The sequence below is a fragment of the Pipistrellus hanaki genome (genome assembly GCF_964339955.1).
Source record: "Pipistrellus hanaki genome assembly, chromosome: 18".
NCBI classification, from domain to species: Eukaryota; Metazoa; Chordata; class Mammalia; order Chiroptera; family Vespertilionidae; genus Pipistrellus; species Pipistrellus hanaki.
Window position 1 is genome coordinate 34,291,363 of NC_140520.1, and position 21,171 is coordinate 34,312,533.

Here is a 21,171-nt window from a genome sequence, read left to right on the forward strand (position 1 = left end):
GCCCCTCTCTGGTTTCTCAGATTCTGGTAGCATATCTGGTGACAGCTCAGTGGCTCACTGGCCTCCACCCCAAAAACCTTATCTCCTGAGGCCTGGCCATACAGGGCTTTGAGAAGCCTGCCAGCTGCCTGGAGCCACAGAGGCTGGGGACAAGAAGGAGGGCAAGGGGCCAAAGGGCGGGGGCCGAGGAACTTAGCTCCAGGCAGCTCCCCTCACTGTGTACCACTCAGCAGGGGGCGGGGAGAGTTTTGAAGGGGGCCTCCTCTTGGGAATTACAGGGAGGTGGGATGAAGCATAGGGGGTTGGAAGCTTCTTCCAATTCCGGGGCTATGGTAAATCCTACCCCACAAATCACTGGTCCCCTAGAGAAAGGAGGCATCATCAATCCCACCGGGGTGTGGAAAAGCACGTGACAGAGTCCCCGGGACTTGAGACAGAGGTTCCGGCTCAGCTGTTAAATGGCTGTCGGAGCCCTTGTTTCTCTAATTTAGTAGATACTTTCCTTCATGTGCAAAGTAGGATAAGAGTAATATCATATATTTGTCTAAGGGCCTTGCAGATTTCACCTACTTTATCTCCTGTAACCCGGACCACAATGGAAGGTTTTATGGCCTCCTTAGGTGAGGAAACTGAGCCCCAGAGAGATTAAGAGATTGACTGAAGTTCCCAGAGCTGGTAAATGACACAGACCAGGATTGCAAATAGTGGGAAAGAAAAATAGATAGGGACTTTGGCTGTGACCCAGACATGCCAGGATAACAAATAGGTTTCATCTGTTAGGCCAACTCCATTTGATTGAAAAAGGCTCTCGGTATCACCACGTTGAGAAAGATTCTGGGGCTCAGTGAGAAAGAGTGCTGTGATGAACTAGCGATATCTATAAAGGACAAGGGGAAGGGTTAGTGGTGGCCCATATGCTGTCTGTTAGACATTCCTAGCCCATAACCAGAGCAAGGATTTCAAATTCAAGTCTTTTTTCTTTTCTTTTCTTTTTTAAATATGTTTTATTGATTTTAGAGAGAGCAGAAGGGGGAGGGGTAGAGAAATAGAAACGGCGATGAGAGAGAGACATTGACTGGCTGCCTCCTGCCTGGCTCCTACTAGGGATGGAGCCCGCATCCCTACATGTGTCCTGACCGGGAACCGAATCAGGGACCTCTTAGTTCATGGGTTGGCATGGGTTGACACAGCACTCAACCACTGAGCCACAGCGGCTGGGCCTAAGTCCTTTTTTTAGTACTAATCAATTAGGCAAAATTAAAAGGTATCAGCTTAAAAAGAAAACTAAGATGTAGTCTCTGCCCTCTAAGAGCTCACAATCTTTTGAGAAGGACAAAGGTGCTACTTGGTGATGTGGCAAAATGTCCTAGCAACATAGAGGAAGAGGAAGTCCCTGTGGAGGGCATTCTGGGCAAAGGGAACTGCATAAGCAAAGGCCTGGGACACCAAGTGGAGTGCAGCCATGTTGAAAGAACAAATGGAAGAACAAAGGAGAGGCTGTGAAAATCAGGGTGGAATCAGATGGTGGAGGGTTCTATGTGAAGAGTTTGGGCTTCATTACAAAAGCTGTGGAACTCATTAAAGGATTTAAAACGAGAGCAGTGGGAAAGGCCTTGTGGCAGCTGAGGTGGGTGGAGGTGAGGAAAGGGAGGCGGGAGCAGGAAGAGCAGATGATTGCAACATTTCAGGGGACAGAGAATATGATGCTGCCACAAGGAGGTGGAGAGGAGCCCTTAGAGGCAGAATTGATAAGACCTAGTGACCAATTTGACGAGGGGCAAGATGGAAAGCCAGGGCACTGAATGGATGGTGATGCTGTGGACAAGAGGGAAGCAGAAGAGATCTGAGGAGACAGGACATGAGTCTGAACATTCAGCTGGAATGACTCACATAGAGGGAGCCTGTCAGTGCTTGGACAGACCGGCAGAGGTGAGGTGGAATCCACAGAAGGGGCTGAAACAGCTGAGGAAGGGAGATAGAATGGTTAGAGAAGAGAGCGGGAGAGTTTTGAAGGGTCGCTCCCTGAGAAATACCAACAGGTAAGCATCAGAGCAAGAGATATTGATAAAAAAAAAATAATAGAGAGGGGCTGTAGCCAGTGTGGCTCAGTCGGTTGAATGTTGTCCTATGCAGCTGAAGGTCACTGGTTTGATTCCCATTCAGGGCGCATACCCAGGTTGTAGGCTCTGCATGCAAGAGGCAGCTGATGGAGAAACATCAATGTCTGTGTCTGTCTGTCTGTCTCTCTCCTCCCTCCATTTCTCTTTTTCTAAAACGTCAATAAAAACATATTTGAATTAAAAAGTAATAGCAAGGGAACCTGGAAGACAAGGTCAGAGAGTACCACTGAGACTCTCCTCCTATTTAGTGCTTCACACAGCTCTTACATGTATGCTCTCTATGCATTCTCCCACTGCCATTGTGGAGAAAGTATTATTAGGTCCTTCTTGCAAACAAAGGAAGTGGGAACTCAGTGATTTGCTCCAAATCACGCAGCCTACAAGTGGCAGGGCTACGCAATATCTATTCAAGTTCTACAAAATCAGTGGAGGCCCCGCGTCGCAGGATGACCCAAACAAAAGTGTCATGAACAGACGGGTTGGTCATGAGTTTCAAATGCTATAAAGAGCCTGCTGGGACTAAAGACTGAAAAAACAACCTTGGATTTAATGACTGGAAGGTCAGCTGTGACCTTGGAGGGAGCTCTGTGCTGTTCACCTGCCACCCAACCTGGCTGTGTGCATCAAGTGGAATGATTTCCCAAGTGCTTTGTAGACTGCAGAGCCTCATGGTCCACAAGTGGCTGGCGCTCCTATTTTTACTGTCATTAAATATTGGCAGATTGAACCATGTGATACTGTTGAATGGGATGCAAGTATTTAAACTGGTGATTTCATATGGTTCAACCTAATAGTTGCAGTAAAAGGAGTAGGCTGGGGTGGGGGAGTCAATGAGAGAAGGCAAGCCACAGAACCAAGGCCTGCCCTGTGGGGCTGGGGAGCCCTGCCCTCTGGTGGCAGGGAGGCAAATCTTCAGAGCTCGGCAGACAGGGGCAGATACCTTATGAAGCTTCAAGTCTGTAGAAGTTCCCCTCATCTCCTGGCTACCCTTTCCCCATCTGTAATCTCACCAGCCTCCTCTGCTGTAATAGCTGGCCGGGGGTGCACTCTCTCTAGGGAGCTCTGTCGGAAGAATACTTCTAATCTATAAACTGGCATGAGCCCCTCCATCAGTATCTTCGGGGATCCGTTGGATATAGATTCCCTCTGCGGGGAGTCTCAGGAGCTGAGGCCAGAGGACGAGTGATTAGAGGGCCAGGGAAGGCTGGCACATGAACAAGAGAGCCTGAACAGACATCTTGGTCATCGCCTTGTTTCCCCCCTCACTCAGCCCAGACCCTCTGAGGTCTCCCCATGTCCTTGGGAACCTCCTCAGTGTCTCCTGTCTTACTGAGAACAATAGAATAGCAATGACAATAGGCGTTGTTACTATTCATGCCATTGCGTCCAGCTATATCATAGCACTGATACAGATTTTTCTAGCTCTTCAGTGCAGGTAAGGAGGGATGGGTTCACATCGGGTGGATGTTCTTTTGAGATGAGAACCTAGATGGGGCCAGGCCAGAGGCTCAGAATTGCCAGAGCTGGGGCTGGGGCTGGGGAGGCAGCGGTGCATCCTTTGTCCTAAGCTGAACTCTGCCTGGTGCCAAGCACCTCACACAGGACCGGATGTGCAGCCCGCTGCCCCAGACAGCCGGTAGGAGCAGACACCGTGGCCCAGGGATGACTCGGGGTGGGGTTTGCCGTGAGTGGGGTGGAGGGAGTGGGCAGATGCATCAAAGAGGCAGTGCTCATGTGCTCATGTGCCAGGAAGTCATCCTTTCTCTCTGCTGGGGACCGGGTGGGGGAGGGGCTCCTGAGATGCCCTTCTGGTCAATCTGAAGGCACTGCCTGGGATTGGGGCAGAGGAAGGGGCAGCCCAGACTAAGCAGGCGTGGTTTCTGGACAGAAGAGAACATCTGACATGGCTCCATCGCTGGGTCCCTCCCTAGCACGGCTGGAAAACACGCAGGGGGATCCAAAGGGCCAGATAGAGGTCACGGCTCCCAGGAAATGCTCTGAAGGCTTTTATCCTTTCTTTTGATCAGACTATGAGAACGTTCCAAACGTTGACACAAGGGAAGAAAAGCCTATTCTTCCCTGGGCCAGGGCTGTGGTGTCAGGCCGAGGCCAGAGGATGGGAGGGAAGGGGACGGAGACCTGAGGGTCGGGGGCAGAGGCTCAGTGACTCAGCTGGCCAGGCAGCCCCGGACACACACACTGCCCTGTTCCCCCGCCTCAAGATGTGTGTGCCTCTGGCTTTATTTCTGTTTGTTTACTTCTTTTCAGGGCAGGACAGGAGGGAGATTAATGAAGAAAGTCATCAAGTTTGGAAAGAACCCCAAACCCAACTCCATTCATCTTCCAACCTGGAGGCCTTACATAATCCCGTGGGGCTTTTCTTCCTGCCCTCCTCTCAGACCCTCCTTCTCATTCCTTCCTTCCTCTCTCGCTGAGAACACTGGAAACCCCAGAAATGCTTCTTTTCAGTCTGCAATGCAAGCTGACCTCCTTCTGGAGGCTTCTAAGGTTGCTATTCAAGTTGGGCTCCATATCCATAAAAGAGATACATGGGTGGTGAGAGGAGGCTGAGTTTCCTCTCTCCACTGAGGCCAGTGGGAAGGATGGGACCAAACTACAGAGGGCGGGACCCAGGCTGGGCAGAGAGTTTTATTTTTCACTTTAAAAAAAAATAAGTTTTTATTGATTTTAGAGAGAGGAAGGGAGAGAGAAAGAGATAGAAACATCAATGACGAGAGAGAATCATTGAGCGGCTGCCTCCTTCATAACTCCCTCTGGGGATCGAGCCCACAACCTATGCATGTGGCCTGACTGGGAATCAAACTGTAATCTTCTGGTTCATGGGTCAAAACTCAACCACTGAGCCACACCAGCCAGCTGGGCATAGAGTTTTAAAGCAGGAAGTGACCTTGATAATCCTTGAACAATGTCTCCCAAACTGACCCAGCAACTCATTCTGAAAGGCAGAGGAGAGGGAATTACACTCCAAAGGATACAGGGCTACACCATAAACTGGACATCTTTAAGATCTGGTTTGCTTTACAAATTATGCAATTTAAAAAAATATATATTTTATTGATTTTGTACAGAGAGGAAGGAAGAGAGACAGAGAGTTAGAAACGTCGACGAGAGACAGTCATCCATCAGCTGCCTCTTGCACTCCCCCTACTGGGGATATGCCCGCAAGCAAGGTACATGGCCTTGACTGGAATAGAACCGGGACCTTTCAGTCCCCAAGCTGACGCTCTATCCACTGAGCCAAACCGGTTTCGGCAAATTATGCAATTTTTATTCTACTCCATCATATGTCATTTAATATTAAAATAACACCTCGGTAACAGCATCTTTGAGTAAAAGTGACATTTCTGAAAAACACATGAAATTGACTCCTGTGGCTCTGAGTACGTCCTGGCACACTAGTCGGAGGCATGTGAAACTAACACAATGCCTTTACCCACCAGGAAGGAAACAAAGGCCTGTGAGGCTCAGAGACTTGCCCAAGGTCACTGCTAGCCCCCGGCAGAGTTGAGATTTGCTCCTGACTCTCTTGCTTCTTAGTCCAGCCCACGCTCGCCAGGCGATGCTGCCTTTTAGCTCCTGGCAGGGTCCTCACACATCCTTGTGCCTGATTCTCTCACCCCATCTCGAATGTCATGCTGGGCATGTACCTTGCTCAGAGGTCTGAGGTGAGGGTGGGCTCAGAGACCATCTGGCCTCAGCTTCTGAGGCTGACAGCGCTTCAGACGCCTCTGTTTGCACACACGGCTCTCCCAACATACAGCATTTGAGCAGGGTGGGCAGACACTGGCACAGAGAGTGAGCTGGGGCATCCCTGTTTTTATCACCTATCCATTATCTGTACTTCATAGTGATTGGTTCAGAAATACCTTCAGCCTAAAACAGTTGGACTAGTTAATAGTTATAGTGAAGACTGCCTATCTGGCCCTATTTCCAAGTTACTAGGCTGAGAGGCTGTTTGCTAGAGGGAAGAATTAGGGAGAAGAGGAGGCTGCGAGGCTTAGAATGCCTCTAGTGATGCAGACAACTGGATGGAGATACAGCTTGGTACAGAATCTGAAGGTCAGAGTTGTGATTAGATGGATAGCATACTATTCCTCCATATCACCATCTTCTAAACATCAGCTCTCCAGGATGCGATACAGGAGACTGAAGAAACTATGAGAAGGCAAGTCCAGACAAATGTGTAGTAGGGAATGAAAAGACGAAGAGGAAGCTGGAAAGGAGGACAGGAGGGGGAAACACTGCAGTATCAGCATGAACTATCAGAGGGGTCGAGCTGGGCAGCACAGATGACAGGAGATATGAGGAGGGAGCTAGGAGCTGAGCCCAAGGGAGGGAAACAGGGAGGATAAAGAAATGCTATGCAAACCCAGGAGAAGGAACTCGGGATAAAGCAATGGCAAAACCTCACCAAACTGTCAGACAGCCTGGCGTCATTGCTGCGGAGCTTTCGCGCCGGGCTGGCTCCTGCTCACCTCCCCATGCGCTGGGTGTCATCTCTGGCTGTCGAGTGCTGGATTTGCTCAGGGAAGGCAGATTTCACCGTAGGATTCACGTAGTAAGGGACTTTGTTACGCAGCCAGAACCAGGTATGAATCTCAGCTCTGCTACTTAGGAATTGTGCCACAAGGGCTCTCTGAACCTCGGTTTCATCAGTAATCATGAGGAGAAAAACTGTTCTGCAGTTGGTGCAGCAATGAAATAGGAAGTGCTGGTCTAAAGCAGACATCATAAACAGCACTTCCAACCTTCTCTCCCATCCCCCTGGCTGGCTCCGGATTTTCTCCATTACCCCTTTGCTCATACTGCTCCCTTCCCTGGAAGGGCCTTCTCTGTGACTCCTAAGCCCCAATCTCCAAGGGTCCAAACCTTGCTTATCCTTCAGGCCCAGTCCCGTGGCCACTTTTCTCTATAAAGTCTTTCCTGCTTGAGACAGTCAAATATGCAGGAAAAGCTCAACTCCTGGTAGTTACCTTGTTTCCTGGTATAGATGGTGTGTTGTTTGGGGAATTATATGAATTAGCATTTAAAAAATCACCAACAATCTTGCCCAGTGCCTAGCACAGAATAGGTGTTCAATGAAGGCATGCTAATTTCCTTCCCAGCCCTGCCCCCTTAAAGCTAGATGTCGCCTTTCCCTTTGCAGACTTCCCTAGCACTTCTTCTACAGCGCTTATCACTTCATGCCTCTTTTATGGTTGCCTCCCTTATTAGAGTAGAAGGTCCTCTAGGTCAGAATCTATATCTAACTCATCTCCATACTCTAGTGTCTTGTTTCAAACCTGGCACCCAGTAGGTGCTAAAAAATTTATGAAAACACAGTTGAAACTGCATGGGTCTTTCTGGGTGGTAGGAAACAACATTACAGATGAGAACATTTGGCTCATTTGTATATACATTAGTATTGATAATAATTATTGGGTTTCCCTGTGTATAAGGAAAAAGAGAAAACATAAGAAAAATTAAGAGAAGACACACACAAAAGGGGAATGAGAAGGCCCCAGAGTGAGAGAAGCCCTGGACTAGAGGAAGTTCAATTCGTCCTACCCAAGACAGGCGCTCTCACACCTCCTTGCCATATGTGAGGTGAAGTCCATCCTCAATTCTCTTAGATTGGCCCCTATAGCTGGAGCCCCCTTCTGCTCATTCATTCACTCACAAAATACTTCTTGAGCACCTACTATGTGTCATACATTGTGTGACTCATACATCAGGCTAATCAAAATGGACACATGGATCCTTATTTCAATTTGCTTATCTGTAGTAGAAGATGCATGATGTGCCAAATAGATGTGCCATAAACAGTGCGGCTGGATATACAGTTGACCCTTGAACTATAACTGGAAGCCTTACTGATAACATAAACAGCCAACGTACACATATTTTGTATATGTATTATACACTGTATTTTTACAACAAAATAAGCTAGGGAAAAGAAAATGTTGATATATCATAAAAGAAATTACATTTATAGTATTTACTGAAAAACATTCACGTATAAGTAAACCTATGCCATTCAACTCCATGTTCAAGGGTCAAATGTATTTCTTCTTTTTTTCTTCACCTGAAGATATTTTTCCATTGTTTTTCAGAGAGAGTGGAAGGGAGGGAGGGAAGTGGGGGGGCGGGGAGAAAGAGAGACATTTGATGTAAAGGACACATCAACTGGTTGCCTCCTGCAAGTGGCCTGACTCAGGGGTTGGGAGTGAACCTGTAAACCCAGTCACGTGCCCTTGACCGGGAATTGAACCTGCAACCATTCAGTGCATGGACCAATGCTCTAACCACCTAGAAACACGACCAGGGCCACATTACATTTTTTACACAATCTTTATTTTGTTGAAAGTATTACATATGTTCTTTTCCCCACATCAATCCCCTTTAGCCTGACCCCACTTCCCACCCAGAACTTCACCATCCTATTTGTCTGTGTTCATGGGTTATGCATATATGCATACAAGTTCTTTGGTTGATCACCTCACACTCACCCACCCTCCCCTGCCTTTCCTCTGAGATTCCACAGACTGTTAGATTCCCTTTTTTACAGCTGAGTAGTATTCCGTTGTGTAAATGTACCACAGCTTTTTTTAACCTACTCATCCACCTATGGACACGGGCTACTTCCAAACATTGGCTATTGTAAGTAATGCTGCAAGGAACACAGAGGTGCAAACACTCCTTTGAATTAGTGTTTCGTGTGTCTTTGGATGTATTCCTAGAAGTGGAACTCTGGGTCCATGATGATGTTTTAAAATAGGAATGTGTACAAGACCTTGCTTGGTAAATCATGCTGGGCTGGAGGTGAGGAGAGAGAGAAGACAAACTCTTTCTTTGATGGTCAGGGGCAACCAACACTTGAGTTTTGCAAGGTAAATAGGTCATCAGATAGGCATGAAACGGGGCGGTGTGAAGGCAGGTCCAGAGGCAGAAAGGATGAAAGTGATGCTCTTTCAGGGCTGGAGTCCAGGGTCCGTGGAGAACAGTGGTAAAGCCAAAAAGTAAAGACTGAATCAAGAAGGCCTAGGATGCTGTGCTGAGACTTGCAGCTTATCCTAAAAGCAGTGGAGAGCATTGGGTCACTTTTAGTCTCAAGGCATCAGGGCAGACCTGTACTCAGGAAAGGTTGATAACCCATTCATTCTGGAGAACAAATGACTCACCAGCTCTCAGGTAAAGAAAGTGAGCTCTGGGTTATCCACAGGCAAAACGCAATGGGTGCAGATGGTGTTTGCTGAGGGAGAAGGCTAGGTATCACTGCAGGCTCGACTGGCCTTTGTTTCAGGGAGAGTCATTCATTTTTTAGAGGAGGAAGAACTAATGTCTCTATTTCTGTCGTCTTCAGAATTCTTCAGATCTCTCTGGCATCTGACAGGGGCCGTTTTGGGGAAACAGCACCCTCTAGAGGACAGAGTACGGGTGTTTCAGGTGGGACAGTAACCACCAGCTCCCTTCCCAGGGGTCCGGCCAGCTGGGAGTGGAGTGTAGCTGATTGTTTATCTGCTTCTCACTCTTCTCACTGCTGAGAACAAGGTTGATTGTCTGTGGGTGGTGGCACAACAGCTGGCAGCTGCAGATAAAAGCCGGAGGAGGCAGATCTAAAGGCTGGCAACAGCGGGCACAAAGCTGGAGGTGGCAATCACAACAGTGTTAGCCATAGCCCAAATCTCCAGTGCCCACGTCAGTAGTCTTAACACCAGCCTCTCTAGAAGCTCCAGGCTCTGTCTCCTCTGTCTCAGCTGTGATCACCCATACAGGGTACCACGGAGGCACCTCCTAAAAACACAGACCCGTAAGAATGAACCAGGGGAACACAGAAGCAGTTGCTATGACAAAGTTCTGGACCAGGAGCCAGATCAACACTACCATTAACCTTCTTGGGGAAAATCTCTCTGAGCCTTAATTTCTTTCTTTTTTAAAAAATATATTTTATTTTTTTTACAGAGAGGAAGGGAGAGGGACAGAGAGCTAGAAACATCGATGAGAGAGAAACATCGACCAGCTGCCTCCTGCACACCCCCACTGGGGATGTGCCCGCAACCAAGGTACATGCTAGGCTGGAGGTGAGGAGAGAGAGGACCTTTCAGTCCGCAGACCGACGCTCTACCACTGAGCCAAACCAGTGTCGGCAACCCTCTTGATTTTTACTTGGCCGTTTAACAGCCTTTTGCACTATCACTCCTCACACGTCTGAAAGGTCCCAGGTTCGATTCTGGTCAAGGGCATATACCTTGGTTTTGGCTGAGCCTTAATTTCTAATGAGGCCTTTCCTGCTTACCTCATGGTGGGGGGGTGGATCAAATGACATAGTTTATAAACCATAAAGTGATCTGTAATCAGAGGCTATTATTTTGGGAATGATAAGCAAGGTTTTCCTTGAGTTCCAGGAGCTTCCATTCCCCCAGATATGTAGAATCTCTGCTCAGCACAAACAAAGCTGAACTTGGATAAAGAATCCCCTTATGTCACCATAGGAAGTGTCTGGGTAGAGATGGGCAGGCATCCTGATCCTCCATGAGTGGAAGCTTAAAGACAATCTTTCAATCTCCCGACCAAAGCTTTCATCTCCTCTAAAGAATCTCTTTAAAGCACTCAGCTAATGTATCTTCGAACACCTCCAGGAATAGTGCAATCACCACCTTTTGAGAAGCTCTTTCTATATTTGGCTGCACGGATTGCTGGTGTTCTGTGACATATCCATATAGAATCTTTCCCCTGTGGATTGAACTCGCTGCTTCTGTTGTTTCTCTCGGAGCTCAAAGAGAAGTCCAAACCCGTTCATGTAGCTGTTCAAACAAAATATTTGCACAGTCATCATGGTCCTCCGATAATTTATTTTCCCGATTAAACTTCCATTTCCTTCAACCATTTCATATATGATGGGTTCTAAATCCTCTCCTATCCTGATTGTCCCTTGATACTTGATAGTGCAGGTGTGGGATAAACAGAGCAGAGCAGAATCACTTCCTTATTCTAGATACTTTAATTAAATGAAAGTGGCCTAAGATTGCATTGCTTTTCTGGCAACCGAAGCACATAAGTAGTTCATACATGATTATTTTCTGCCAAAATTTATTTCTATGGTTCTGCTTTCCAGTCCAGAACTTGCTCAGATAATTTTGGACACAAATATGTAACCCAACATTTATCCTTTTTTGTTAGATTTGGCCCACGCATCTGTCTTCTTTTGGATCCTAATTCTGCCGCCGACTTTGCATTTGAGATCTGCCCCAGCCTTGTGTCATCTACATAATTGATGGCCATGTGTAAAGGGGCAAGTGCGAAGATAAAGTGTTCTGGTATATCACCAGAAAACTGATTCTAGGCTATCATAATGCACTCACCAGTACCATTTGATTTTTTATTTTTAACTCACCTACTAGCATACTGTTCATTTTTCTCTGTCATAGCCCGAAGGACATAATGAGAGATTATAGGAACTCTAAGAGTATCAAAAATCTTGCTTAGATATGCTTTACCTATCGCATTTATCTGATTTCCAATCTGGTAACCTTGCTATAGAAGGAAATTAGGTTAGTTTGATGTGACTTTTTCTTAGTAACCCATGGTAACTAAGCCTACTGATAACCACCTTTCCTCTACCCTAGCCAAGTAGTCACAATCTTAGTGCTCCATCTAGAATCTTGTCTAGGATCAGTATCTTACCTGTTTGTCTGTAGTCTGTGAAATGTACCTCATTTTTCTTTTTTTTAAATACAATTTTTTGTTGTTGATTTCAGAGAGGGAGGGAAAGGGAGTGACAAAAACATCAATCAGTGGCTGCCTTCTGCACACCTCCTACTGGGGGATCAAGCCTGCAATCTGGGCATGTGCCCTGACTGGGAATTGAACCGTGATCTAGTTTACGGGTCAATGCTCAACCAATGAGCCACACTGGCCAACAACCCCCTCCCCCCGTTTTCTTATTGAAAGTTAAAATTATGTTCACTCATCCACAGCTTTCCACCACTTCCTGCTAAGAGTTCCTAAAAATCTCTTATAGAGGTTTCACACCTTTTCGAGATCCTGAGGATCAAATGAGAAGGCATACTAATGTATAAACTTTAAAATATATAAATTTAAGCATTGTGGAGATTGTTTCTTTTTTAAAAAAATATTTTTTATTGATTTTTACAGAGAAGGTGAGGGAGAGTTAGAAACATTGATAAGAGAGAAACATCGGTCAGCTGCCTTCTGCATGCCCCCACTGGGGATCGAGCCTGCAACCAAGGTACAAGTCCTTGACTGGAATCAAACTTGGGACCCTTCAATCCGAGGGCCGACGCTCTATCCACTGAGCCAACCCAGTTAGAGTGTGATTGTTTACTACTACTACTACTAAGTATTGAATGGGACTTTATTGGGGACTCTACATAATTCTTCGAACTTCAGAATTATAAAGCTTTCCTTTTGCTCCATAGTAGCCAGGTAAGCATATTGAGGAAGTGGATGACATGCAGGTCTGGCTGAGAAGTGTCACTTGGGTAAAAGTTCTAAGTGAGTGGGGGCTGGTGAAATGGGCTCCTGGTTGCCGCTGAACACTCTGGGATTCCCTCCATTGTAATCTCTAATTTAGTACCTCCTTGGGTGGATACATGAATGGACCCAAGTAATTGGTCCTCAAGGCATAAGACCATGGAGAAGATAGAGTAGTGTGAAGAATGATGAAATGCAATGGCTCAGACTCCTCAGAGAGGAGAATGTGATGAGCCCTTCTGTTCTCTAAGGACCAAACTCTGCAGAGACCACTCTCTCATTCCAGAAGATCTTCTCATCAGCTTCAGAGTCAAAGGACTCATGTGATTAAAAAATTCTCTCTCCCTCTCTGAAATCAATACAATGTATTAAAATATATATATATATATATATATATATATATATATATATATATATATATATATATATATATATTTTATTGATTTTACACAGAGAGGGATTGAGAGGGATAGAGAGTTAGAAACGTCGATGAGAGAGAATCATCAATCAGCTGCCTCTTGCACATCCCCCACTGGGGATGTGCCCACAACTAAGGTACGTGCCCTTGACAGGAATCCGGGACCTTTCAGTCCGCAGGCCGACTCTCTATCCACTGAGCAAAACCGGTTTCGGCAATACAATGTATTTTTAAAAATTCTTTCTCTGCTGGAGAAGCATGTTAGTTTTGGGGCAGGGGTGCCAGAAGCTTTAAATTAAGTGATCTGTCTTCTATTTCAGAGCCTGTTCCACTTTCTACTATTGGGACATATAGTAATCCCGAATTTAAGCTTGTGCAGACATAGCCACTCACACACACTCTTAATCCTCCTACTTCGCTCAGTCAAGGCAATTTGCAACCTCCAATCTGGCATTTCTCCCAGTCCTTGGGAAACTGGATTGTTGCTTCTCCTCCACCATTGCTTATTTCTTCTACTCTTTCTGTCCTGCCCGTACTCTTCCTAATACTACCCCAAACCCCAGCCCAGAACAAAGTTCACCAGATGATGCAAATAGATGGTGATACTAATAACTAATACACAGTCAAATGGGCTTGGTGCTTAGAGATCATCTTAAAGGGCAGAAGAATGGGCAATTTCTGCTATTTTCTGAGCCAGAAGAATAACTTAGCATCAATATTGACTATTGACTTGTGGCTAGGAGGAAAAAATGGAGAGATTAAGGGTATGCGTGTGTTAAGGGGGATTGGCTTGCAAGGATCTCAACAGAGTAGTTGTTCTTGCTGATGTTATTCATGAGGGTGAAGAGGAATTTCAAAATGAGATCTTCACAGAATTGGTTTTGTGATGGAGACCAGTAGAGGCCCCATCTTCGAGGAACTGTGAACTTACTACTCTTTCCTCTCTGCCTTTCCTAATTACAAATATTAGATTGTATTGTAATTATTTGTTTACTGAACAAATCTTTCTCACTAGACTGTGAGTTTTTGGAGAGCAAGGATGATGTTGTTTTCATCTTTGATTTACCAGCATCTGTATCTGGCATATAGCAAGTGCTCAATAAATATTTGCTAATAAGACAACAAATCAGTGGTATCAAATGAATGTTACTTCTTCCTTTCCATGGGGTGGTGGCCAGCAGTTGGCTGGATTTCTGCAATAACCTCCATTATACTGTCTCGCTCCCTCCAGATGACATCAGTTGCCAAGGTATATTACAGTCAGACCACGCAGACAGAGAGCCGGCCCCTCATGGGCCCAGGGATACGACGGCGAAGAGTGCTGACAAAAGATGGCCGCAGCAACGTGAGGATGGAGCACATTGCTGACAAGCGCTTCCTCTACCTCAAGGACCTGTGGACCACCTTCATCGACATGCAGTGGCGTTACAAGCTTCTGCTCTTCTCTGCGACTTTTGCGGGCACCTGGTTCCTCTTCGGCGTGGTGTGGTATCTGGTCGCTGTGGCCCACGGGGACCTGCTGGAGCTGGGCCCCCCGGCTAACCACACCCCCTGTGTGGTACAGGTGCACACACTCACAGGGGCCTTCCTCTTCTCCCTGGAGTCCCAGACCACCATTGGCTACGGCTTCCGCTACATCAGTGAGGAGTGCCCGCTGGCCATCGTCCTTCTGATTGCCCAGCTAGTGCTCACCACCATCCTGGAAATCTTCATCACAGGCACCTTCCTGGCGAAGATTGCTCGGCCCAAGAAGCGGGCCGAGACCATCCGTTTCAGCCAGCACGCGGTCGTAGCTGCCCACAACGGGAAGCCTTGCCTGATGATTCGAGTTGCCAACATGCGGAAGAGCCTTCTCATTGGCTGCCAGGTGACAGGCAAACTGCTCCAGACCCACCAGACCAAGGAGGGTGAGAACATCCGGCTGAACCAGGTCAACGTGACTTTTCAAGTCGACACGGCCTCGGACAGCCCCTTCCTCATCCTGCCCCTTACCTTCTACCACGTGGTAGACGAGACCAGTCCCTTAAAAGACCTCCCCCTGCGCAGCGGGGAGGGCGATTTCGAGCTGGTGCTGATCCTGAGTGGGACGGTGGAATCCACCAGTGCCACCTGCCAAGTGCGTACTTCCTACCTGCCCGAGGAGATCCTGTGGGGCTATGAGTTCACACCCGCCATCTCGCTGTCAGCCAGTGGCAAATACATCGCTGACTTCAGCCTCTTTGACCAAGTTGTGAAAGTGGCCCCTCCTAGTGGCCTGCGTGACAGCACTGTGTGCTATGGAGACCCCGAGAAGCTCAAGCTGGAGGAGTCCTTCAGGGAACAAGCCGAAAAGGAGGGCAGTGCCCTTAGTGTGCGCATCAGCAACGTCTGACATCTTCCTTTCCCAAGTCCCTGTCCCTCTAGTGTTGCTTCCTTTTTTTGCACTCTGGGTGAGGATATTACCCAGGCTTACCGAAGAGTTCCAGAAGCACCCATTCTCCACTCGCTCTCCTTCAACCCAGTGGCCTGTGGGTAGTCGAGGCCAACTGGAGTCCACTTTTTCCTCCCACTGTCCCCTTTCACCTCACTCTACTTCCACTGCATTATTACCGCCCTCCCTGCCCCTCCCCGCCTTAAGCCAGGATGGGGGGGGAAAGAGAGGGAAGATTAAGCTGAAAGGCTTAGAGGCTTCTGGCATGCTCGGAGACTCACATTAGAAGGACCATGCAGTTGGATGGACAGATTCCCTCTAACCTACCACCAGCAGCAGAAATTTTGGTCATTTGAGGCTGGAGTCCCCTCCTTCTCTAACTTTCATCTTACAAGTTCCCTAAGGCAATACTCTGATGGTCCTTTGAAGGTCTGTGTCCTCAGAAATGTAGGAAACCAGAATCAACTTATAATGGGGTCTCCACCAACCTGTCGAAAGAAGTCATGGTTTTTCCTGGTGAATTTCTGTTGGCAACTCCTGACTTAACCTAGGATCTTGGTCACAACCGTTTTTGCTTTTTCTAGTTTCTAAAGTGAACCGTGAGGGTACCCAGCTATTTCATAGATACCTCTGCTTCCAGGGAATTGGGATGACCCAGGAAATAGAAAAAGTATAGTCACAACCACCACCTGCACCCATCCTGGATTCTGAACTCTTCAGTGTGGAGTGACCACTGCAAGCTGTTGTCCAAATCCTTGAACCTGTCCTTCAGGCAGCCCTAAGAGGACTGGTTTCTCTGTGTCCTATGAATGGGATGCCCCTCACCAATCTGTTCCCCTGAAAAAGGCCTGTACATGGACTCCATGGAAGATCTGGAAATGGTGTTCCAAAGTACACTGTCCTTGGCTTCTCTTCTTTCCTGCCCAACCCACTCTTCCCTTAACCCCAACACTTCAGAGGGAGGGAAAATGCAAGAGCCTCCCTCTCTCAACACTGGTGTTTGACGAAAACTACACTCACAGAGCAGAGTTCCCAGGAAAGTTAAACCAACCAGACCAAGCAGGATGAATAAATGATCAGATTTCCAGACTGTTGTATAGACCCCCTAGGGATTGGGGATGCTTTGTTAAGGTTTGGACAGAAGCACAACTAGGCTGGCAGAGTTACCCCTCCCAGTTCCCTTCTGAGAAGTGCCAACTATTTCATTAGGTAATGCTGGGAAAGAAAGGAAATTAGACCTCCTGATTAAATAACCAAGGTCTTCCTCAGTCAGTCCTGAGACTTGTTATAAAATGAGTACCAATCTCATTTTTACTTTCCTGTGCCATGAGGCCAGTTTCAGGCAAGTTAAAAAGAGATCAGACTTAGGCCATTCCTTGTTTCCTGCTGGGAACTGTGGCAGGGGTCAGGAAGGGCATATGGACACCAGAACTTTTTCTGATACTCCAAATCCCAAGAGTGCTTCCTTGTCTCATTTAGGACAAAGGAACACCACCCCCAACCTCAATGGTTTGGTACAGAGTCCCTGTAGGAATCAAGTGACAGTTTTTTTAAGATGGACTCAGCCAGTTGTTACAAGCTCTACACCTCTATGGAATATGTACATACATCTATGTGCAGAGCCTTGCAGAGAAAATCACAAAATTTTGAGGTGGACTTATGGCTGGCCACCAGTTACTACAACTGCACAAGATTCTCTTACATTGATCTCTTCTTGAACTCTAATTATATCTTAAAAATGAAGATCCTTTGTTCTCCATTTACTGTATGTAACCCCCCACTCCACCCCCCACTATTCCCTTGTTCTTAAGAAAGAACCAGAAAAACTTGAAAGTCTAAGCAGAATAGAAGGCAGAGAGCCAGTTTCTGGGCTCTCAACTTCATTCAATGCTAGACTTACTGGCTTTCTTCCAATGGGTAAGGGCAAAAAGTACCACAGCTTGTATATATATCTCTTCTTATCCATTACAAGTTAGCCTCCATCCAGTTTCCCCTGCACACAGCTGCTCCCCTTCCGAGGGAATCACTCTCTTCCCACCCCCCGATGTCTATGCTAAGCCCCCAGATTCTCCTCTCATTGGATAACAAAATGAGAATGTTTTCTGACTTTTTGATTCTCCTCTATGATCCCAGACTTTGCTCTAAATTGCACTTTAAATCATACTGTCCTTTTAATACAACCTGCTTTATTCTCCCATAAGCCCACTCCTTTGCCCTCCAGAACAACACCCCCATGGTCAACCCTAAATGGTCCTTTAGACTATAGCCCCCATCTCCTCTGAGCTGCAATTGTCTTTTAGGCTCTAGAAGCAGCCAGGTCTGGTGAGAAATGAGGCTCTTAACTACACCAACCATGGACCTGGCATGTCAGGAGAGCACTAGGCACAGATGTTAAGGGGGGAGATTTTAGAAGATGGGCAAAACAACGAAAGAGAGAAGAACAAAAGATGAGAAAGTGCACTATTGAGGAACTTAGTGAAATTGATGAAACCCTTGAGTTTTATGTGAGCTAGCAAACAAGAGGCAGGTGGAGGCTCAGGAAATTAGAATATTATATATATGAAAGGTTTATCTAGAGAAACAGATCATATATATATATGTATATAGAGAGACGTATGTATATAGAACCAAATATATTGAATGTACAGAAAGGAAATGTTCAGAGATTTTAGCACGGGGCAAATATCTTGCTCTGGTTTTGGGGTAGGGCTCCCCAGATTTCCAAAGTTAACAGGGATGCTAGTTTTAATATGAAAGTGATCTGAAGAAGGCTTTCAGGTGTGATTATGGCAGAATGGTGCAAGATTCTTTTCAGAAACAAGAGGCATCCACTGAGGCTTCTGATAAAGTCCGTGTTGCTTATAGGACCAGGGAAACAGGAGGAAAAGGGAGACACTCCGTCCATAGAAATCTAGGAGAATCCCTACTTATACCGTGTGCTCCTACCCCCTGTCCTGTCTTTGTGCACTTTTAAAATTTTTAAATAAAAGCATCCTTCTGTTTCCCACTGAATTTCCTCTTTTTCCACAAGGGTGGGGGCAAATGCGACTCCAGGCCCTGGAGGCCAGGGCTCTTCCACTTCGAAGCTGAACCCTTTGGTGCGTGGAGGCGCTACAGAGGAGCCTTGACCCTAGAATCCAAAGGCCAGCATGAAAGAGGTGTTGGGTCCAAAATATTCCAAAGGCAGAGGCTCGCCCTCTTTGTGGCTATAAGAAGCCCAGAGAATGCTGCCTGTGCTAGGGGTATCCTGAGTCCCAGCCCTGGCATTTGGGCATGGGGGAGGAGTGCTTTGGCTCTGATGCTTGGGGTACCAGCTGCCCTAGGGGATTGTGCAGTTACATGAGAGGCTTCTGAGATCCCTACTCTGTGCTTCACCTCCTCATTCCCTCCATCTCTGTCAGCCAATAAGACCTTCCTGGGATTTCCGTAAGACCTTAGCAGAGAGAGGAAGACAGTTTTACTAGTGCTACAAGCCAGGGACACCGCCCCCTCCCCAAGGCTGTTACCCTGGTGCTTTACCCGTGCTATTTAACCTAACTTATTTGTAAAATAACACACGATGTTTGCGGTAAAGTTGGCATGGGCCAACTCTACTGAAGCAAAAGTATCTAGGGATAGTTTTCCCATCCATTGCATTCAAGACTGAAGTAGGTCAAATTTACCTAGAAGAGAGATGTGTGAGATTTTTTTGGTTTATTTTTGTCTGTTCAGAACAAGCTACTAAATAAAATGGATGAATCTCTGTTCTTCACTCCAGCTTCTTTTGGAAATCCAAACCAATCTATGATTAAGGCCTGAACTCACAGGCCTGCCTGGAAAGAAAACTAAATGTAGCTGTGCTGGAAGAACTTATAAAAACCATGTGGCCACACTCATTCCCTTTGTTGCTAACATCCATTCCCTCATTAACTTTAGGGTCCTTTAGTAAATACATTTCAAATTCAGTTTTTAAAGGACAAGATTTTTTTAAGACCCAGAAATCTGAAAGTTGGCTCAGGTTAATCCAGGAAGTCAAGTTGCTTTGGGTCCTGGGCACTATCCCTTTGCCAGTGAACACATGCCCGATTTCCATACCATGTTACCATAGAGACATTCTTCAAGGCTCTATAAGCCCATTCAATTAATTGTTGGGTATTTCTTTACCCAACTCTCAAAGAAATGGATTTCCCTCCTATTCATATCTGTCACTAACCTGGTTCAATATCTAGTCCTAAATTCTCTGACAAAAGCAACAGATACCAGTCACTGACTCTTGTTCCCCAGAAATGGAAAGGCCGAGGAAAAAATTGGGACTCCTATCATCATCAATAAAATACTTACCTACAGTTGGAAAACACTAGTTAACAGATGAATCATACAACATAAATGATATATAAGATATATGAAATACAGTCCCTTAAAGTTTAAGAAACTTGCTGAAGCCGGTTTGGCTCTGTGGATAGAGCGTCATCCTGTAGACTGAAAGGTCCCGGGTTCGATTCCGGTCAAAGGCATGTTCATTGGTTTCGGGCACATCCCCAGTGGGGGGTGTGCAGGAGGCAGCTGGTCGATGATTCTTTCTTATCGACATTTCTAGCTCTCTATCCTTCTCCCTTCCTCTCTGTAAAAATTCAATAAAATATATTTTTTTAAAAGTTTAAGAAACTTACAAACTTGTGAGGAGGGCAAGCTAAAATAACAAGTAGCATACACTAAGGGCCAGATATACCAATAACAACATTTTCCAAATAGTGAGATCTCTATGTAAAACATTTCACAGGGACAGGTACTAGGCAAGAGATGGTAACAATCTAATCTGGTTAGAACACATTTGACACAAGATTCAAGAAAAATCAGCAAATACTGAGTTCCTGTTAGGTGGAAGTAACATTCAAGTAATAAAGAAATAAAAGACATGATACACACCTTACAAGGATGTACAATCATTAGAATTTGCACCTGCTTCTATGGAGCGATCCCTACTGTTTGCCAACCCTCAACCTTGGTAACGATTACTATCCCATTAAAAGCTATGATTACACCCTGTATTCCTCTTTCTTTCTTTCTTTTTCTTTTCTTTTTTTTTTTTTTTTTTTTTAAATATTCAGCTCTCTAGAGACAAATTGGCTGAGGCCTTTCTACCACACCACCTACACCAACCTAGCCAGTGGAACCCCTACTTATGTAACCCTCAGATATCTACTTCCTATATCCTCTACTTCTGGGACTAAGTCTCATATTTTTGGCAAAGGAACTGAATAAATCAGAGTCACAGAGAAACTATCAAAAAGATTCAGATAAGAGATCAATAAGAGGAGGCAGAGAAGAAAATCAGAATTCATCAACAACATTTTATTTGCAGGTTAGTTACATAGTGATTAAGAATAGTCTGGGGGGTGATGGTGGGGAGAATAGTCTGAGCCTGACAGACCTGTTTTTGAATCCCAGCTCTGTCAGTAGTTCATTATGTGACTTAGGATCATTACTTAATATCTATAAGCCTTAATTTTTTCATTTGTAAAGGTCAAAATATCTATCATACATTTTAAGTAATTAGCACAATGCCTGGCACATTGCAAATAATTCCTCAACAAAGCTGGCTATTAGAAATCATCATCACCATTATTATTCTTTAAATGGTGATATGGTGTCCTCATATATATGGCTATTATAATGCAAAAAATGATTAAAAGTAATTATCATATAGGGCATATAACTACATGAAGGCACATAAAAGGACAGACATATAA

The 21,171-nt window shown here is 45.8% G+C and overlaps 1 protein-coding gene across 1 annotated transcript in view; it reads left to right on the top strand.

Annotated features, from left to right (window-relative positions):
• The window catches only part of KCNJ10 (potassium inwardly rectifying channel subfamily J member 10), a 31,227-nt gene extending 12,773 nt beyond the window's left edge, over positions 1 to 18,454 (top strand). Inside the window, exon 2 of the mRNA XM_084865908.1 lies at positions 14,264 to 18,454. Coding sequence (XP_084722034.1) covers positions 14,264 to 15,403 — 1,140 coding nt within the window. The 3' untranslated portion in view covers positions 15,404 to 18,454. The remainder of the gene's footprint in view (positions 1 to 14,263) is intronic.
• The last annotated feature ends 2,717 nt before the right edge of the window (positions 18,455 to 21,171 follow it).